Below are 22107 nucleotides of genomic sequence, written 5' to 3'. Positions count from 1 at the left end.
CATAGCTACACAATGAGTTTTTCAGCTTTTTCCTAAATGTTGAAGATGAAACATTAAAAGAATGTTTAAAGAAAGGGCATGCAGTCACTTCAGAAAAAAACATGCAACTATGGCGTTCAGGGTGCATGAGACAAGTTAGTTCAGGCTTCCACAATTTTCTACGTGGAAGGAAGGACAATGGGCAACACCCAGAAGAGAGAGCGAAAGAGTCACTCATGTCCTATGTGACTCAGATTCCCCATGCAGTCTGACTTGGGAAATCCCCAATCATTTTTTTGTTTTGTTTATTTACTAATCAAATTGCATAACCATAGTAAAACACAGCAGAATATCATATCTGAATCTAAAAAGTGTAACAGATTGCATAACCATGTATTATTTTACAAAGCATGAGACTCGTCAGACTGGATTGGGTGTGCTACGAATCCTGCATCGCCCAAGAATGAATCATTCCTGCCGCTGTGTGTGCGTGTGTGTGCTGTGCTGTGGAGAATAAAATCTGTGCTTTAAAAGCAGCAGACGATTTACTCCAACAAAACATCTGCATAACTTCTCTGGAACCACAACATTGAGGTAAGTGAATAAGAAGAAGAGAAAGAGAAAAAGAAAGTGCAAATAGAGATACAAAAATAGGGCAGGACATAAGAAGATTTTAAAAACAGTCTAGAGGAATTTACAGCACACTAATGATGGATTTAATGCATGACTCTTGTTATTTAACTCAAGTCTTATTTAAAGGGATATATCATTCAAGTTCTGTCATTATTTACTCACCATCATGTCATTCCAAACCTGTATGAAATTCTTTCTTCTGTGGGACACGGAAGAGGATATTTTTGAAATGTCAATTATTTTTGTCCGTTCAATGAAAGTCAATTGGGTCCAACATAAAGAAACATTGGAACCCTCTGGCTATTATTGTACTGACAAAAACATTCTTCAAAATCTCATTTCATTCAGACCCTTTGTATTTTCACAGTGCAGCTTAAATTGCATTCCTGAGTTGCAGACCATCATTTTGTGGGTATGTCTTGCAGCAAATATAAATGTGTTGTTTGTTTTGCATGGCCATAGACCTACTTTATGGTGACTTTAGGATGATAAATGTGCATGAAGAAGTTCTGACTGGCATTAGTGAACTTCATGAATCTCTTTCTCATAGACATGTCTAAGCTGGAGAAAGCCATCGTGGCCATAGTGGAGGTGTTTGAGGAGTATGCAGGAACAGATGAGACGAAGTCCCAGCTCAGTAATGCTGAACTCGGACAGCTTATTAAAGCCCAACTGACCAGTCCTGAATTTAAGGTTAGAGTGAGAGAGATGCATAGAAAAAAAGATGACGTTTTGAGAAAGATAGTCATTGGTTGGGAGAAGTGAACACCTCCAACATGTTGCAACAAATCAAAACATGTTTACAAAAAAAGTTGTGCAATTACTGTGCAGTAAAGGCTTATTATGGCAACCTGGCATGAGAAGCATTTACCCAAATAAGTTGTACTCGTAACACCCATGATGGAAACTCGAAAATATTCCTGCTCTTCATTCCTGCTCTGATTCCTTTGCTAACATACTTTTTAGAAACTCATGCACTGCTGCCCTTCATCTTTATTTATTTTTTATTTTTTTGTGCTATGAGTGGTATGTAAGTAATAACATGATTTGACATTCATGACATTCCTCCCTCTGTCTCAGGATAAAGTGGATCCAGAGAATATTAAGGAGGTGATGGGAGAACTGGATAAGAACCATGATGGAGAAGTGAACTTCCGTGAATTCAGTCAGTGTATTTCTGGTCTAGCCAGGGCCTACTATATGAAGAAGCACGGCAAGGAAAAGAGCAGAGGAAGGGGCAGAGGGGGTCAGGATAAGTGAACACACGTCCTTCACACACTTTTCTCACATGCCTCCTATAAGGTCCCAAAGTACCTCTCAGTGTCTCACGCTGTACTTTTTAATGTTGCCAACAATTTTATATGGTGTAAGACAGTATGGCACAATAGAAAATGGTGTTGACAGAGTTGTGCAAAATGCTTGTCCTCTCTAACGAACAGTATTTACTTATAGACATTTTGCAAAAGTGTAATTTATAGTTCTGTGGACACTAATAAAACCCTCTTGTGATCACTCATGTGTACTTCTCACTTTTTTCTCTTCATTTAGTTTTTATATGACATTATACCAATTATTGCATTTATTATATCACGTAGGCTAATTGTTTTTTAAAAAATGTTTGCTTAAAATAACTTTAAATCAATGAGTGCATGTTATATTTTAATATTAAATTGTTTGTGTATGTTGGGGGGGGGGGGGCTAAAATAATATTTTTATAGTATTTATTTACATTATATCACATTTTGGGGGTAAAATACATTATATAAATATATATTTATGTCAGTTATTGCATGTTATGCTTGTGAAAAATAATAATAAATTGGGACAAAAAACCTGAATTCACCCCACACTCAAAAACACACGACTGAATCATTAAATGATGTTTTATTAACAAAGTTCGGGAGGAGCACGTTCAGATAATTAAAGCTAATTAAACACCTGTGGAGCGCATTCAGATAATCAACCCAATCAACGAATTAAGAGGTATATATACAGCAGACTTACCTCCGTTCGTCGACAGTTTAACAGCATCCATTCTGCTGTAATGAGCTTAAGCATTTAAAGTGACAGATAAGCACGTGCTTTGAATAAACAGAACGATATCTTTAGTTATCGTTCTTGGTGTGAATAGGCCTTAAGTTTAAGTCAAGTCACCTTAATTTAGGCCTATATAGTACTTTACACAATACAAATTGTTTCAAAGCATCTTCACAGGCATCAACAGAAAAAAAATGAGTGATGGAAACAGAGTTCAATTCTGCTGTAAAAGAGCCCTAAAAAGACAGGTCAGTCAGTAAAGATCATCAAATGTGGAAACAAACAGTTCAGATATAAAGCAGCTCTGTAGAAAACAGTGATGTTGTCGTCCAGTTCAGTTCTTATCCAATAGTGTCAGTGCATTAAAGGGGTGGTATAATGCCATTTTCACAAGATGTAAAATAAGTCTCTGATGTCCCCAGAGTGTGTATGTGAAGTTTTAGCTCAAAATACCCCACAGATATTTTTATATAGCATGTTAAAATTGTCCATTTTTGAGGGTGAGCAAAAACACACCGTTTTGTGTCTGTCCCTTTAAATGCAAATGAGCTGCTGCTCCCAGCACAGAGGGCGGAGCTTCAACAGCTTGCACTGACAATAGGTGTGTTCGACATCAGCTGCGGCTGGATGTAACCGATCGGCGAGAGTAGCCGCGTGCAGGCGGGGAGGAGCTGCAAACGGAGACGTGAAGCCGGACACTTTCTGGTTCCCGTAGTGACCGCTCACGTGGTGTTTGCATACTTTACCACAGCTGCAGTGAAATAAATGCAATATTTGCCAAATAATACACAGATGTTTCATAGACATTTTCATTCAATACTTTATGTACTGCTTCATACAGCGTCTGTTTGAACAAGAATAAAGTTCAACATAAGCTACTATCAATGAAGTGGAGTCTACTTTTTTTAATCAGTTTTAATTTGATAAACATGACACAATATAACATGACAACGACATGAAAAGAGTGTTTACTGTTGTAATAAACTGATTTGAGAGCTTTAGAGGAACTAAAGGTGAATAAAGACGAAACACACGTGATCGTTGTCATTCGGTGAATCCGGCCAATCGTGGAACAGCTGTGTTGTCATCAGCCCACATGCAGCCCAGTGCAGCCGCTCTTGAGAAGCTGCGCTGGCTGAGTTCTCTGGCTACTCTCGAATTGCTCTCGCGGTACTTTGATGGCATACGTCACAGTCACGTGGCGTCGGCCCTGTATCAAGTCGGACAAAATTTCTAACCGGCATGCACTGCTTCAAGTCAGCCGCCGATTGGTCTGCGCAGAGCTGCATGATGTCGAACAAGCCTATTTTCAAAAACTTTTAGCCTTTTATGTTCAAACCGGATTCAGACAATGATGGAGAGACTCAAGAAGAATTGACAACATGTAGAATGCAACAGGACGTTTCTGAATGGTTAGTTGATGAATTTATGTAGCTTATGTGTAGTTATTTTCTAGTCATTGATTAGCATATTCTGTCATGATAATCTATAAATCGTGTTCCGGGGGCGGGGTTTATGTAAATTTTAGGGTGGGTGATGTCACTAAGCCGGGAGGAATGTTGTGTAGTCCCAACCAGCCGTTTGTTGTAGTCCTTAAAAAGCGATTTCTTTAAAAGCAAATATCTCCCTTTGCTTTGAACTTTGAGCATTGTAATTTTGCAGATGTTGTTTATGCTCAAACAGCAAACTTAAACACTAGCTAAAGTTAGAAAAGTTAAATCATAATCAACCACCCCTTTAAGTGTCCCCAACTAAGCAAGCCAAAGGTGACAGTGGCAAGGAACCCAAACTCTACAGTGACAGAAATGGAGTAAAAACTTTGGAGAAAGCAGGCTCAATCGGGGGACCAGTTCTCATCTGGCCAAATGAACCAACATACTATGGTTTAATTCCAGGCTGCATCACAAGTCAGATTTGGGATTGGTATCATTCAGAATATTCCATCCAGTTCGTTCTGCTTGAAGATTGGGATATATCACACCGGCATATGTTGGGGAGGAGTCGAAGCTGGCCATAGGGGTCTGTGCAGAGGTCTCCTGCAAGTTTAGTTGAGTTTACTCAATTCAGTTAATCAATAAATACATTTTTGAGTGTATATAAAAATGTTTGAATGCAACAAATATTTTTTTTTCCTTCTAATTGGACTTTTTGTACTCTTGTACTCTATGGCAGTTGACCTACTTGCTCCATGCAAACATGCATGCAAACATGTTCTAATAGGATAATCGCTTTGTAACATTTTTTTGGCACAAATGATTCTGTCACACCTCCTTTTTACACATGCTGTCATCCTCTGTGAATGTACAGTAACCTTAAAATTCACAACATGTTTTAGGTAAAGTAGGCCTACCCTATGAAAAAGTAATTTAAAAGTCTGTCTGAAAGAGTCAGAATTTAAATCTTTCTTAAATTTACATCAATATGCTATATTTTAATCAAATTCATACAAATAAAAAAATATACACAATCACAATTAACCTATACCCTACCTTGCCCTATCGTGTATGTATTTTATAAAGGCCTAGATCAAACAGAGGTGTGCTGACAGGAGGCAGTTTTGTTTGAAGTATCTCATTGACTTATTCAAATTGACGTTTCTGCTGCAGTGCAAAGGCAAATAACTCACCCATTTTGATTATAGGCAATCCAGCTTAGCTGATTGTTGTCAGGCGATCAGCCACTCATATGTCACATTTACAGACCCAAGATGAAATTTAGGACTGTAATAAAAAAAATCTATATTCAAATTCCCAATATAACAGTCAAAGAGCAAGATAATAGATTGTTACATAATAACAGCTTTAGAAGGCCAAGGTGTATTTCAGGAGCAGGTTAAAACCTGTAAGGCAACTGCCACAAATTCTTTTCTCACATTTGTGTATACGAATAGGCTGTACCAAAACGTTACAACATGTACCTGCACAGAGAAAATAAAAATCTATTTGAAATGCCCCCTAATAGTTGACTGAACATTAGTTGACGAGAAGAGGCTTAGTCGACCAATATTTTAGTTGCTTTGTCACTTAAATAAAACCACTCCACAGGAAGTGGCAAAGTCACGCAGTCCGTGAGCGGCATATAGTTAACTGCGTTTCCTTGTTACAGCAGTCTATGTTGGGCAGGAAATCCGAACATTCACCTATCATCCATCAACCTCAAATATGGTTTATCATTTGAAACATGTAAGTAACTTGGCCGCTCGCTCCAACGTTAACCTAAACAAATGTGCGCAACGGTGGGTCCGAAATCCTGCACGGTCTGTGTAGGTAGGCCTACTACAATTTGAATTTGAACTTTATTCCTTTTTATTTATGACTACTATTTCGAGTACTAATTCGGACATACAGTTGGCGTACTGTTTTTCGCATACTATATAGTAAGGAAATATTCGATTTTGGATGCAGCGCAAGTGTTTGTGCGGAGTGTGGCAGCTAAAGCATAGCGCTACTACATAACATGGAGACGCCAGCGTTTTCCTGATAACAATGGAAACAATCATTTTTGGTCATGCAGATAAGTGTTTATCATGCATCATTAGAAACTGTAACTACTTTTATTTTTGTAAACTCACAATAGCAACTAAATGTTGTGCTTGTATGTAAAGAAAACAAACAGTTTAGTAGTTTAGTGGGGTTTTTTTTCCTTTTTTTTTTTTTTTAGTGTGTTCACATACATTTTAAGCCGCACTATATGTATTATATCAATAAATTCATGAAGCATGCTGCATGGAAACTTCCTGCAGGGACACCTGTCTCTCTGCAGTATATATTGTTTTTCCCAGAGTGCAGTCCCTGTCCTCCACACCTGTATAGCAGTCACAGGTAAGAGTGAACACACCCACGTGTTCCTAAACACACAAAGCACACAAACAGCATCTCAATTAGGCTTGTTTACAAAGGACAGATGGCATTTTGCTTGGAAGAAATACTCTGCACCCCACATGATGAAACCTGGAAAAAAAGTCATAATGTGAGGAAAATTGCACCTAATTAGCACCATAACAGTACAATTGTATTACACTTATAGATTTAAAAGTATATTCTTAGCAAATGCATGAGTGCATTTACTGTGTTGTTGATGATGAGATTGAGTATATGTCTAATCTTTCGACTTGTAGTCTACAGTACATTGCATATTCAATTATTAATGTTATAAAGTCATTAATCTCTTACTGGAAGGTCATTTGCTGTAACTCAATGTCAGAACACACTGGGTCTGCAAGAGACTGATTGTTTAAAATGTGAAACAGTCTAGATGATTGCATGAGGTGTACATGCATGACTTTGAACCGTATTCAAATACTGGCTGGCGGTGACTCATCCCGTTTAGATGCCTGATAACTTGCAGGAAATAATTTCCCTTTGGTGCATTTCCATAAATCCATTATTTAAATTAAGAAGAGAACAAAATTCAGAGCACTAAAGACTTCAGTCTTTTAAAGACTAAAGACTAAAGATCCAGTCACTGAAGACTTGATCTTTAATTTGCTGCCCCACCCATGTCATTCCTTTGGCATGATTTAGGTGTGGTGACATGGTGACAGTTAAAAGCCAACTAAACGCAAACAAAGACACTGAACAAAAACACAGAACAAAGACAGACAAATATAAGCATAAAAATCATATATGTTCAGAGGTGATAAATATAGGCAAGAGTTTAAAATGCACATTTACATAAATCCATGTAGCAAAAAAGAAAACACCTACAACAACAAAAGTGATTTACCCTAGAAAGACTGTCACTGTAATAATGCTGTAATATAAAGTTTCAGAGCTGCAATGGGAAAAGTATTACATATACAGATCGAATACTGACCGCAGGCTTCTGACTGGAACATCAGAAGTGAATGGAGGTAATTGGTGCACATAGTGACTGTTCAAGCAGGGCTACATTAGGGCTTTTCATATTGAAATAGTAAACCCTGGGTCATTCTAAACCCCGGGTAAACGGATTTCTGGGTTATCTTGCTTTACATTTCACACTGTTCATAATTTACACAGGGTTAACAATTAATCCAGGGTACTCATAAAATGACGTTTCACATTGTACTTTCCTAAACCATGGGTTAACAGTCTCATTTGCATATTTGCGATGTCATTGTCATTGTTTGGATGAACGCGTTGTGCATCCTCGTATAATGAATGGACATTTCGGACTATGAAGGAAACGGTCTCTTCTTCACTCAAATTGTTGCATTTTCGGTTAGCATTAGACATTTTTCCTTTCAAACGCTGAATTTACTATACAATACAAAGTGTTTCCTTGACTGTCCAAAACACACACACACACAAAAAGTGTCTAGCTATAACATTCTAACACTGCATCGTATCACACTGTACAAGTTTGGCACCACAATGTTAACATAACCCCATTAGGTTTCATAACCCCGGGTAAAAAACGGTGCTAACCCCCCTTCTAAATTACAAGTGTGAAACGTTCCTTTACCCTGGGTTAAAAGCGGTGTTTAGAACGATGATAACCCGTGGTTAAGCACAGTGTGAAAAGCCCTATTAAGACTAACAGAGACCCCAGGGCTATTAGTCTCAGAGGGGTCCGACACACCTTCATTTTGCAGACTCTGCAGAGACCTACTGATTGCATGATCATTTTGCACATGTATTTCTATTAATGCAGAATTAAATGCAAAAAAAAACTCAAGTTCCAAATGTATAGGTGCTTCTACAGTAAAATAAAATTGTGATGCAGACTGTAATCATCATCACACCATGTCTGTTGGTTTTGCCAGATGAGAACTGGTCTCCCGATTGAGCCTGCTTTCTCCCAAGGTTTTTTCTCCATTTCTGTCACATGATGTTTGGGTTCCTTGCCAGTGTCACCTTTGCTTAGTTAGGGACACTTAATATTCTGGCATATTATTGACTTGAATGCACTGACACTATTGGATGAGAACTGAACTGAGCTAAACGATGACATCACTGTTTTCGGCAGAGCTGCTTTATTGCTGAATTGAACTCATTTCATTAATAATTAAAGGTGGGGTATGTAATTCTCTTTTTTGGCCATTTTTTCAAAATCACTTGAAATCCTATTCCCTAACCCACTTACAGCCACTGAGTTAGAAGCAGTGAAATGAAAATTAAGCAATTTAATCATCTGTGGAACGGGCAGGACTCGAAAAACTCCAGCCAATCATTTCCAAGACCACCTAGAATCATTGGACAGTAAGTGCGTCAATCAAACGGTCGTACCATCCCCCCCTCCCCCCATACCCCTCATGTTCTTTGAATGGGTGGAGTCAAAGGAAAGAAGGTAGGACCATTTGAGTTGTGTATTTTCAAAATCTGCTGGCCGTTTTGCAAATCACATACCCCACCTTTAACTTAACACAGTTATTAAACTGAACCGAATCAACACTGAACTGAGCTCAGCATGCAGAACAATAACACTATTGTCTCTTTAGAGCTGCATTACAGAAGAATTGAATTCAGTTTGCATCATTGATCATTACTTTCCTGTTTATTAAAGCTGCTTTGAAACAAAGCGCTATATAAATGAAGGTGACTTGACAATTTCGGCGTACTTTAGAAACATGCTGACTTTCCCTGTGTAAAAATGGCTCACATGGTATAGCAAGCCAAAAAAAAACATACATCCTGTGGAAAGTTTAAAATGGGTTGCTGACCTTGCGGTAAGTTTAGTGAGAGATGACTGGATGGTCATAGTTAACTTAGCCAGGGAAAATGGTGGAGGTGAGAAACACAGAGAAACCTCAATACCACACTACCTCAATCACACTCACAAACAACACACACTCACACTTTTGGCTGTTCCCTAAATAGCGTGATTGGTAGTCAACTGCTTTCCAAATAGATAGTATTTTAGATAAGAGGGAATAAATGGTTCATTTCATTTGTTTGGGGGAAAAATTGGATAGTTTGTTGCAGGTAAATGTTTCTGAACAAAGGCAATTAAACGGTCCTCATCTGACTTTTTTTGAATTCCAATTGATTAGAATGTTATTCAATATTCTTTATCACCATATAGCGCAGAACAGTTTCAGTTTGTGTCAGTTGACACAGTTACAGTTTGTATTTCCGGCGTGATGCAACAAAATCAGGATTAGGCTGTACGTAACCTTGGTGACGCAGGAGTTTGGAGGATGAGCTATGAAGGATGATCACATGCTCACGTGGAGATATAACTGGAAACGTTCCTCACCATGTGAGGATGCTCTGTGTAGTGGGTAGGTGATAGGGCTCAGGTCTTAATAGGATTGTTGTAGTGGAAGTCCTATATTCTATCGAAATCCACATAAGACAGTTAAAATATTTCAATGATTCAATAAACTTCATCAATTCATTGATTCTCCCATTTAGAATCTAATACAAGGCTAATCAGATTTTATTCTATATACTTGATTTATATTTTATATTGATAGATATGTTGCTATGTCTTATGTGTCATTGTACAGTGTGTAACTGTCTCAATCTGATTGTAAGCTGTGCAAATTACAACTAAGCAAAACTTAATTTGACTTTACTTCACTTGAGACAAAATTCATTTTTAGTGTACTCAAGAGCAGAGAAAACATAATGGAAGCACGCAAGAGAGTAGAAAACAGCACAGGACAAACCGCTTAAAACTGGAGGATTTCCTCTGTATAATAACTTTACTATGCCAGTGTGCCAGAATGGAGAAGCAGGCAGCAGGAAAACATTTTCTTTTATCAGCCCACAGAGAGAGAGAGAAAGGGTGAGAGAGGAGGAAACACAGAGAGACAAAGAGAGACATGGGAGGTGGAGGCCAGTGTGAACATTGTGTGTGATTTTCCATTCTGATGTACAAAAGAATAGAAGTTAAATATCAAAACACAAAGCGTTTCCTATACAGGAAACATCAATTCATACCTAAACACTACCTAGCTAACAAAAATATGTTCTGGGAACAGTTTTCTAACATTCCCATAAAGTTATTTCTGTCATGACAACTCTCGGAGTGTTTGGCATGGTAATGGATATGACAATGTTGATATGTTTGGTCTAGAGATCTGCTACGCTGCTGCTGCTGTTGGTTATTGCTGTTGCTGCTGCAGAGCAAGTAAGACATGCTGCTGCTGTACAAAACAGCATACATGGTTTACAATAGCAGATCTTATCAGGACTAATGATGGTTTGATTCTTAAACAAATCGTTCAGGAAGTAACCGACCGACTAATTTAACTGAATCGAGTTTAGTTTCGGGTTGATAACAAAAAGAACCAACTAAGCCGGTTTAACCAGTGTCGAAGTTTGCCGAGGATTACAGAGGAGCTGATAGTGATGAGTGAGTTTACGAAATGATGCCAGCCTGAGGCACATACTGGAAATATGCTAAAACCAGCAGAAACCTTCTGTTCAGAGATGCATTTTACTATAGTTTATTGTGCATGCAGATTATATTTTATGTCGTATTTGTGAAATCAAGGATTTTAAAAGACTGGGTTATTCTTTCTGTATACTTTAGACATGTAGATCATATCCACGTTTGTGCATCAATGCGTGTTGTAATGTGTGCTGTAGGTGCGAAACTTTTAGGAATCTTATACAAGATGTAGGCTCTTCAATATTGGTCAGACGTATCTGACATAAAGGATCCGCAAATGAAACTGTAACTACAAACACCATTAACTTAGGGTACGTTTACAGGACAATGGTATGCTTATTTTTCAATTGAGAAGTTTTTCAACTTCTTTTCAACGCGTACAGATGACACCATTGTCAAAACGTTCCCCATTTACAAGGATCTGCGAAAACGACTAAAAACGTACTCGGTTACTAACGTAACCTCGGTTCTCTCTAGAGAGGAAACGAGTACTGCGTAAATCTTACGCTAGGGGAAAATCTCTTTTCCGCGAGATACTGAAGCCAAAAAATTATCCTTAATTTTGAAATAATGTAAAACGCGTTGCGGCAGCATGCAGACACAGGCGAGACGGCTTGTGCGCCTATTGGCTGCCCTGCGGCAACTGCAGCAGCCTATCGATAAGGCCCACTCGTGACGTCAGCTCCAATGGGGGCGCTTCGCGCCCAATACGTCACGTCCCGCCAGAATGGGCGTGGTCTAGGGCTATAAACATAGCTTCGAGAGGCTAGCTCACTGGTTTTTCATCGCCGAAGCGAACCAGAGCGTGTGCAGGCACGGCAAGATACGCAGTACTCGTTTCCTCTCTAGAGAGAACCGAGGTTACGTTAGTAACCGAGTACGTTCTCTTACGAGAGGTACTCTCGTACTGCGTAAATCTTACGCTAGGGGAAACAGTGTAAAACGCCGTGCATGCTAAGATCCAGCACCAAAGTCCCAAGGGCAAGTGCCCGGGCTCATATAGTACATGATCATAAGGGACTCACAGAGAGCCCAGGAAAGAGTGGCTAGAATAGCATCATTCCTGTAATAATATAACATCTTATAAGGAGCAGTTATACTGATGATGTGTCGTACAGTCAGGGCGACCCCCGGCCTGGACTGACGAATATAGTGGGTCTTACACACTGCCCATAGAGCTGCGCGATCCAACAGCGAGCATTTGCTCAAGCAGTTTCAGTATTCTGGCCCGAACACATCAGGGCAGACAGTACCGATTTTAGACCGAAAGCAGCTTAGCCTGCAAGGCGGGAACCTCTAGGTTATAAAACCTTATAAATGTAGACGGGGAGGCCCAGCCTGCCGCCATACAGATATCTTGCAAGGCAATCCCACTAGACCAAGCCCACGACGAGGCCACGCCTCTCGTGGAGTGTGCTCTGACTCCAAATGGGCACTGTAAGCCCTTAGAGGTATAAGCCAGCGCTATAGCATCAACTATCCAACTGGATAGGCTCTGTTTCGACACGGCAAGTCCCTTAGAACGTCCGTAGAGTGAAAACAAAGAGCTGCTCTGTCTGTCTGAAAACAGACGTGCGAGACACATAAGCTCTTAATGCTCTGACTGGGCAAAGGAAGCTTGCGTCTCCTTCCTCGTCAGAGACCGGTAAGGCTGACAGGGAATGACCTGCGCCCTAAACGGTGTGTTGAGGGATTTTGGAACATAACCGTGCTTAGGTTTGAGTATAACTCTTGAGTCATTAGGCCCAAACTCCATACACGTCGCGCTTACTGAGAGCGCGTGTAAGTCCCCTGTGCGCTTCACTGAAGCGAGAGCCAGAAGAAACACTGCCTTGAAAGACAGGTGTTTAAGATCAATCGTCTGTAAAGGCTCGAATGGGTCACCTTTCATGGCTTCCAGCACTGTAGAAAGGTTCCATACAGGGACTGAGGGAGGTCTGGGAGGATTCAGTCTCTTAGCTCCTCTAAGGAAGACGATGACTAAATCGTTCCTTCCTACTGACTGACCCAGCGTTGTTTTTGAGAACGCTGCTATGGCCGCCACATACACTTTGAGCGTGGAAGGGGTCCTGCCCTTGTCCAACAGTTCTTGTAGGAAGGAGAGAACCTCCGTCACCCCACAGTCTAGGGGCGACACGCCACGAGCTGTGCACCAGCTGGAGAACACTGACCATTTCGAGGAATAGAGACGTCGCATAGACGGAGCTCTAGCCTGCGTGATCGTGTTTAACACTCCGCTTGGGGAGGTCAGCGGGTACCCGTTGATGGCCCAAACATGAAGGGACCACAGCTCTGGGCGCGGATGCCAAAACGAGCCCTTGGCCTGAGAGAGGAGGTCCCTCCTCACTGGCACTGGCCATGGGGCAGTGCTTGCTAGCTGCATCAGAACTGGGAACCAGGGTTGGTTTTTCCAGAACGGCGCTACGAGTAGCACTGAGCATCCTTCTCTGATCCGTTCTATCACCTGAGGCAGGAGAAAGACGGGAGGAAAGGCATAGAGCGGGCGGCGGGGCCATACGTGAGCCAGCGCGTCCCTGCTCTTGGAGAAAAATTCCAGACAGTGAGCGTTTTCTTGAGACGCGAACAGGTCTACTTCCGCTCTGCCGAATTTCTTCCACAGCAGCTGGACTGTCTGTGGGTGTAGAGGCCATTCGCCTGTCGGAACATTGTTTCTGGACAGTCTGTCCGGTCCTACGTTCAGGAGCCCTGGCACATGCGCTGCTCTCGGCGAGAGCAGGTTGCGCTGAGCCCACACCAGGAGGCGTTCTGTCAGCCTGTGCAGGTTTCGGGACCTGAGGCCGCCCTGGCGATTTATGTAGGACACCACTGACATGTTGTCCGAGCGGACCAGGACGTGGTGTCCTCGTATTTAGGGACAAAAACGCGTCAGTGCGTTGTCTACTGCCAACATTTCGAGGCAGTTTATGTGTAGAAGCTTCTCCCGTTCTGACCATTGGCCGAAGAACTGTCTGCCCTTGAGCAGTGCTCCCCATCCCAAGGTGGAGGCGTCCGTAGACACTACCTTCACACTCGAGGAAGTCCCCAGGCTAACACCTGATTGGTACAAGTCGTTTGCTTTCCCAGGTTTCAGAGCTGCGATGCATTTCTGATTGACCTTGAGACGAAGCAGACCGGAAGCCCACGCTCGGCGCGGTACTCGCGCTTTCAGCCAGAACTGTAGCGGGCGCATGCAAAGCAAGCCCAACTGAAGTACTGATGATGCTGAGGCCATGAGACCTAGCATCCTCTGAAATTTCTTGAGCTCGCTGCGCGCTGAATGTCTAGTACGCGCTCTGGTGACAGTCGCGCTATCATAGACAGCGAGTCCAGTTCTGTGCCCAGAAAAGATATTATCTGTCTGGGAGACAGAGAACTCTTCGCCCAATTGACCCAGATTCTCGAGGTGATCGAGCAAAATGGTCCTGTGCTCTATGAGCACCGAGTGAGATTGAGCTAGAATCAGCCAATCGTCCAAGTAGTTCAATACTCGCATGCCCTGTAGTCTGAGGGGTGCGAGCGGCAAGAGACAAGCCGAACGGTAGGACTGAGCACTGATATGCCTGGCCCTCGAAGGCGAATCTCAAACGTCGCCTGTGACGTGACGCTATTTGTATTTGAAAATATGCGTCTTTCAGATCTATTGACACAAACCAATCTCCTCGGCGAATGTGCGTGAGGGTTTTTCTGGTCGTGAGCATTCCGAACTGTTGCTTCGCAAGCACTCTGTTCAGTTGCCTTAGATCTAGTATGGGTCTGAGACCCCCGTCTTTTTTCAGTACCAGGAAGTATCTGCTGTATAGCCCTCCTTCACTCTGAGCTTGAGATAAAGGCTCTATGGCCCCTTTGCTCAACAGTTTCAAAATTTCGGCTCGAAGTAGGTGGTGCTACTTCTGTTTTTACCGTAGCTTCGACGCGCGTCACATAGCGGCGAGGGCGTCGGCGAAACTGTAGCGAATAGCCTCTTTCTATAATGTCTAGCACCCACTTCAAAACCCCCGGGTAGCCTTGCCCATGCATCTGCACGAATGGCTAGGGGCTGAATGCGGAGCGCGCTCTGGTCGCTCAGCGACAGAGGGGCTTCGGTGTGCTGTAACATAAGCGTTGCGCTTCGAGGCAGGGGGCGCGCTGATAACAGCGGGCAGAATGCCCGCGCTCGACTCCTTTGCGGTGGTCAACCGAGAGGGGAGGGCTGGGCGAGTCCCGTAGGACCTGTCATGTCTATGTGTGAATGTGGGCGCGGGATAGCGGGCACATTTACAACACTGAGAGCATTGTCCGCCTGAGCAGAGCGATTGCACGTTGGTTTTGTTTTTACAGAAACCTTGAGATATGCGGAACGTAGTGTTTGTGGGCACTGGGCAGTGGGCACATTTACCACGTTTAATGCGCAATCGACCTGGGTCGATTTCATGTGCGCGAGCCCTGTGTGACGGGCTGTGTTTGTGTGTAGGAATTTCGTCTACATTCGTAACACCATCGGCCGTGGCCGGGACACCAGAAAATACACTCTTATGGGATTTATCTGGGTAGCCGTAAAAGCGGCGTTTGTGTGCAGGCAAGCGGGCTGTTTCGCCGACTTGTTTACTGCAGAATACACTGGAACAGTCGCATTTACTGGAACTGAACGAGCGAGAAGTTGCCATAGAAACAGAAAGCGTCAACATGCTGGCGTTTGTTTGCAGGCGTGCGTGTATTACAGCAGGCTTGTTCACTGCAATATTGACATTTCCAGTCGTCTGAACTTCAGAGGCGGAAACCATAGAAACAGAGTTTGGGTGCAGGCGAACGGGTTGTACCACGCGCTCGTTGGCTGCAAAATACACATCTGCAGTCGCCTTTTCAGGGAACTGCCAGAGCGAGAATTGACGGCAAAAAGTGTGTTTTGCCGGTAGACCCGGGATTCGATCGCGGGTCTCTCGCGTGAAAATCTGACGATCTACCACTGGACCACAGAGGAAGACACATAGACATTCAGTAGCGCGAGTATTATCAAAGAGCGTCAACATGCTGGCGTTTGTTTGCAGGCGTGCGTGCAAAACAACAGGCTCGCTCACTGCAATATTGACATTTCCAGTCACCTGAACTTAAGAGGGGAATGAGAAATGTGTCAGGAGTGGAGGTCGGCCCGGCCGCAGCGGGGCTAAAAACACCCTTTTCTCCTTTCGCCAGTGATGCACGGGAACCATAGAAACGGTGTTTGGGTGCAGGCGAGCGGGTTGTACAGCGCGCTCGTTGGCTGCAAAATGCACATCTGCAGTCGCCTTTCAGGGAACTGACAGAGCGAAGCATTGGCGGCATAATATATCTGCCGTTAGACCGGGATTCGAACCCCGGTCTCTCGTGCGAAAAACCTAAGATTCCGCCACTGAGCCACAGGGGGGGAACACAAAGGTGTATAGATGCATGAGCATATAAGAGAGCGTCAACATGTTTTCTTCGGCGTTTGCTTGCAAGCGTGCGTGTTACAACAGGCTCGTTTGCTGCAATATTGATATTTCCAGTCGCCTAATCAGGGAACTGAGTTGTCTTTTCGCCGGTGAGTGACGCGTGAATGGGGCGCAAGGGCAGGGTAGCTTTCTTGTAACGTAAAGAAAAACTAACCCCGATCGTCCGCTTCCAGCCTCCCTTGTGAACGGCGCAGTTTGCGCGGCTCGAACAGAGGGAGAGAGAAAGCTAGCCCCGTGACCGTCCGCTCCTGACATCCCCTGTGAACGGCGCGGTTTGCGCGGCTCGAACAGAGGGAGAGCAGGTATCATCCCCCAAGCAGGCAAGGCAAGCGGGCGCACCGGCGAGCTTTGCGGGTTGGGGGGGGGCGGAGGAGCAGCCTCGGAGAAGGATGCCAGGTGAGTCCTCAGAGTCACCAGGCAGTAACTGGCTCGCAGTGAGGGCGGTCGCCGTCAGCGAGCGCGAGCGCGAGAGCTGCGTGATCCTCAGGAAAGGGGCGTCTTGAAAAAGACGCCCGGCTCTTTTAGTGCAATGAGAGTGTGTGTCGCGGCGGCGAGCACACACACATACACAAAACACAGTAGCAGAGAAAGGATATAACGCCGGATAGCGCAGCAGGAAGGCGACTGAAGGCGGCGCGGCCAGCGGCTTCAGAGTGTCGACTCGTCCCGCTGAAAGGCTTTTTCAGACGGCGCGGCTTCTCTCCGGATCCAGCGATGCGAGAGCTTCGCTGAAGAGATGAAAAATCAGTGAGCTAGCCTCTCGAAGCTATGTTTATAGCCCTAGACCACGCCCATTCTGGCGGGACGTGACATATTGGGCGCGAAGCGCCCCCATTGGAGCTGACGTCACGAGTGGGCCTTATCGATAGGCTGCTGCAGTTGCCGCAGGGCAGCCAATAGGCGCACAAGCCGTCTCGCCTGTGTCTGCATGCTGCCGCAACGCGTTTTACATTATTTCAAAATTAAGGATAATTTTTTGGCTTCAGTATCTCGCGGAAAAGAGATTTTCCCCTAGCGTAAGATTTACGCAGTACGAGAGTACCTCTCGTAAGAGAACACTGTATTCTGCATGAATGTGGCCATGAAACATTGCGATGGCGATGAAACATTTAGATTGAACATGTAATACGCATGTGAATGATGTCATTGTTTTCACAGATTGGCAGTTTTGTTGTTTACATGGAGACCGGTTTCAAAAACTTGTAGGCTACTTTTGAAAGTTTGCGTTTTCAGTTACCCACTTTTTTTTATACGCCAAAACGTATAAAATGTTGTAATGTACACAGTCCCTGAAGTGAATGAAAGGCAATAATAAGCTATTTGCGTTCACACAAATAAATTTGAATAAATAAATAAACAAATTATTTGAATGTTTCAATATGCGTTGACACAAATGACTTAATTTGAATGTTTCCTTGATATAACATGACACTGAGTTGTTAGAAAAGAAATGCATTGTTACATAATTGCTAATGATGTAAGGAACCGATGAATCGTTATTTTGAACCGGTTCATTGAAACGAACTGTCCGAAAGAGGAAATTAATCAGACTTTACATCATTATACTGTCTGGGGAACGTAGAGGGTTTCTGAAAGCGTGCTGCAAAGCTGGCCAAGTATTTGAAGGAGGAACCAATCAGCTGTGCCTTAAAGAGAATGATATGATTGCAAGCAGATCGAGTTAATAAGGACCTATCAGTGTGCCGTCAGAACAAAACATTATTTCTGAATATTTTAGAGAGTTCAAAAGCATCCAGGTTTTAAATTATTTTAAGAATGTATATATTTTTTTAAATTATATGAACGTTAGAAAAAACATTAAGGGAATGCTTTCTTTTATCATTTTGCGAGTATTATGGGAATGTTACTTTTGAATGTTCTCTGAACCATCTGAAACAAAGTAGCAAGTAGTAACGTTTAAAAACATTAGACAAACATTCAATCAAAATGTTTCAGAAAAATGTCTCACAGATGCCCCTAAAATTCACACCAATCCAGGCCTCATCACACAAGCACACACACACACCCTCAGCTGTGTGACAGGGTTGGATGCTTCCCTTCATAGGGCTATATTAGAAATATTTTAGATAACTGTCTGAGTCACACAAGCAGGCCCTCTGTAATTAACTTGTGATGAAAGAAGTCCCTGTGTGCTTCCCTTTGCAGCTGATCGGATGGTAGTGTCTTTTTTTCTTTGGCAATCATCATAGTTTGAATTGTTAGGCTGATCTGAATTTATGCAATGATCTCCTTATAGTTGGTACTCTGGGAAATGGCTCTCATTGAAGAGAACTACAGGCTAAGAAAGAGAAGTGTAGACTAGTTGTCACACTGAATATTTGTCAGGGTAGGGTTATGTTTAGGCACAAACCTTATGTCACGCTGGGTTGCAAACACGGAAAATATAAGGCAGGATTTAAGCACAGCAGAATATTCTTTAATTCTACAAAACTCAAAATAAAACTTCATGTACTCAGGAAACAAAACACAGATAAGATAACAACTCAAAATAATGAGGAAAACAAAGGGCAACTGACACATGGAGATAATCAAAGAAACTCCAAACAGGTGTGACTTAAATCAGCAATCAGGGCAACAAACACAGTAATCAAACAGGCGGGAAAACTAGACTAAATGCACAAAACACAGAAAAACAGAACATAACCCTTCCTTTCAAAACCAAAACAATTATATAATACGAAAGAATTCACAAAACAGCAAAAACATAGAAGTTAGCATACTAAAGAATCGAACAATTTTTGGCCAAAGAAATATTATTAATAAATTGCATAATATTTTTTTTACATTTAAAACATGTGACAACTTGCCTCAACCTGACCTTTATGAAAAAGGCCTTTTGCAGATGTCTGTTTTTCATATATGAATGGGAAGGAGAGGGATATTTATTTTGTTTGTCATGATGTTTGTGTGTTTTGTATGCTAGTTATGTCAGCACAGTATAATAAGTGGTTCATGCCAACTGTAGCCAATCAGAGCAAAGATAATGTCTTTTGACTTGCAGGAAAGTCCTTTCTATACACAATAACTTTCTTCTTTATACTTGATATGAAAAGTGAATGAATTTGTGCCATGATTTTGTGAACATTTATTCATAACAACACACATATCTTCAAAGAAAGGCCAACCTCCTGCCAGAACAAGTATTTCCACCATGTCCTGTCCTCTCTCATGTTCTCATCCACGCTTGCACGCTTTCACACTGTGATACACTGAGAGTTTGTAGCCGACCCTAACTAACACTCGTGGTCAAAATGGCGCCAGGGAGGTCCCACTTACCCAAAGACTGTTTTCGATGGTGACTCATGAGGAAACTGGCCACAGAGTGCATGAGATTTAATCATGAGCTCTTGTTTGTCTTCTCCCAGCTGCTGCATCAAACTTGCCATTGCACGAACACATAGGTGTGCATGTGTGTATGTTTCTCACTCATTTAAAGGAACAAATCACCCATGAAAATTATTTATCAACTCTTTCTTGTAGTCCCAAACCTGTATGACTTTCTTGTGCAAAACATAAAAGAAGATATTTTAAAGAATGGTGAGTAGATGATGACAAAATTGCTGTTTTTGCCATTTTAATTGCTGACTATCCCTTTAAGGGAAATAAACAGCACACCAAAAAAAGTTAAATGCATTAACGTGCACAAAGAACAACTGTGGTAAAAAAAAAAAAAAAAAAAAACTGAAATTCTACTCGAATGAGTCACCAAACACAGAGGTTAAATAAGGCCAGTCATCTCCTCCGCCTCCTTTCCCTCCCTCCCTCCCTGACTTCTCTTATTTCTAGCTCTGTCTTCAAATCGGTGACTGGTCCTGAAATACCAGTACTTTTGAATGCTTTTCACATGGACTTTCATGTTGGTTTGACATGCAATGTCCCTCCCCTTTTCCCTTTTTCTCTCTATTCCCATCTATTTCTTTAATCACTTTTTCAGCAGTGCGTTGCTATTAATAAAAGCTGCAGCTAGTGTACAACTAGTGTAAGCCCACACTTCCGCATCACAGCTGTAAAACAGGATACACATTATACTGTGCCATCTAGTAGCATTCATTCAAATCAGAATGAATGCTATTTTTGCTTCTTCTTTTTTTTATACAGTATTCCTTATTTCTCCTCTTATATAGTATTTTGTGTGAATACTAGTTTTGTTTGGCTGTGCACTGTCAGAAAAAAAAAGTAAATTTTTGTCTCTTTAGGGGTACAACATCTTGTTATTAGGGCAATACCCACAAAGGAATACATTTGTACCTTATATACTCCTAAAGTGTTGCTATCAGTACCTTAAAGGGATAGTGCAGATTGTAAAGGACTGTTTTTGTTCATTCAATGAAAGTCAATGGGATCCAAAACAACATTGGCCCTCACTAACTTTCACTGTATCTACAAAAAAAAAGAAGGGAAAAAAAAGAAAGAAAGAAAGTCATAAAATGTTATGAACAACATGAGGGTGAGTAAATTATGACAGAATTTTCATTTTTAGATGTACTGTCCCTTTAAGACTCTAATATGCACTCTTTAGGGTAGATTAGGTACAAAGGTGTACATTTGAGGATACTGTCCCGGTGACAATATATATATTTTTTTTTGCCCCTTTTTTTCCCCCTTTGTTGTTGATATTCCACTTTGAGGTGCAGGCTGAATCTATACTAGGAATCTAAAATGCTCTAGCAAAATGTACTTCACAAAATAATTTTTTAATCACTGCTTTGTGGTATAACATGCTTCCCATTAAGCATTGCAATATGAGATATGCATTTTTTGTTGGTCTTCCACAACATTTAGTGCAGATAAGCATGCTTTTGACTGCTATAAGCAGGCATAGTCTCTATGTGTTGTTGCCTTTTAGAATTTCTTAGAATAATAGACAGTAATGCTGTGCATTTAAACCATGCATGGCTGGTTAAGACTGCTGGAGCAACTCCATTATGATTGCAACATAACTTAAAGCAGTATATTCATGACATCTTTTTCTGATTAATGACACATACAGTGTGCGATTTCATTACCTAATGGTTTAAACTTGTGCCCTTTAGCTATGAAAAATTTGATTTTGCCAATTGCATAAATCCAGCCTTTATGTTAAGAATGTGTCTTAAGAACTAGTCTGACCAACTAGCAGTTAGACATGGGATTAAAATTAGACCAATCTATGTTTTTATGTAAAAGTTATTACCAGTCGTAAAGAAAAAAATATGCATGATCATTTTGATGGATACATCTGTATTCGTTTAGCTAAAGACTTCGTCACATTTTCATTCATTTTGAGCAGTTTTGTATACCAGCAAACATGCATATGCATGCATAAACGAGTAGCCCTTAAAAAAAAGTTTCTACATACATTTCAACATACTCACTATTAGATATAATTTCTGCATTATAAGATTATTTCAGTGATTCCAGTTTCACTAAAGTGGTTCTCAGATACGCCCATCTTACACTGACAGTCAGGGGAAGGTATTGACAATGGATTTGTCCAAAGGCTCAAGTATAAGGTTTTGTCAGTTTATTTGCAGGAGCTGGTTTAACCAGTTGAGTTAGAGACTTTACAAGGACAAGAAATGCCAAACACACCTGCTTCATTTTATACAAGCTCAGTGTAAACAAGAGTTTCAATGGTTTAAGGTAGTGAACAATGAGAGAGCATATAGGGCAGAGTAAAAGAGAGAGG

At 41.8% G+C, this 22107-nt stretch overlaps 1 protein-coding gene and 1 long non-coding RNA gene across 4 annotated transcripts; one reads left to right on the top strand and one right to left on the bottom strand.

Annotated features, from left to right (window-relative positions):
* The first annotated feature begins 389 nt into the window (after positions 1-389).
* Positions 390-2124, top strand: s100w (S100 calcium binding protein W). 3 transcript variants are annotated; one of them, XM_082148765.1, is made up of 4 exons: positions 391-573; positions 980-1024; positions 1163-1305; positions 1693-2124. In XM_082148765.1, exons 3-4 carry the CDS (start codon positions 1165-1167, stop codon positions 1870-1872), a joined length of 321 nt encoding a protein of 106 aa, XP_082004891.1. In that variant the 5' UTR covers positions 391-573; positions 980-1024; positions 1163-1164; the 3' UTR covers positions 1873-2124. The 3 variants fall into 3 exon arrangements, with proteins under 3 accessions (XP_082004893.1, XP_082004891.1, XP_082004892.1); XM_082148766.1 differs by having other exon boundaries at positions 395-573; positions 985-1024; XM_082148767.1 differs by lacking the exon at positions 980-1024 and having other exon boundaries at positions 390-573.
* A 1648-nt stretch (positions 2125-3772) lies between these two features.
* LOC309483124 lies at positions 3773-21968 on the bottom strand. The gene is made up of 3 exons (XR_014200499.1): positions 19716-21968; positions 5276-5369; positions 3773-4685 (listed from the first exon to the last, which is right to left on the bottom strand). It is a non-coding gene; the product is annotated as an uncharacterized lncRNA (long non-coding RNA).
* Positions 21969-22107: the final 139 nt, after the last annotated feature.

Source organism: Leuciscus leuciscus (genome assembly GCF_965113295.1).
Source record: "Leuciscus leuciscus genome assembly, chromosome: 20".
NCBI lineage: Eukaryota > Metazoa > Chordata > Actinopteri > Cypriniformes > Leuciscidae > Leuciscus > Leuciscus leuciscus.
Note: the sequence above shows the minus strand (reverse complement) of the source record. Positions and strands in the feature narration are given on the sequence as shown.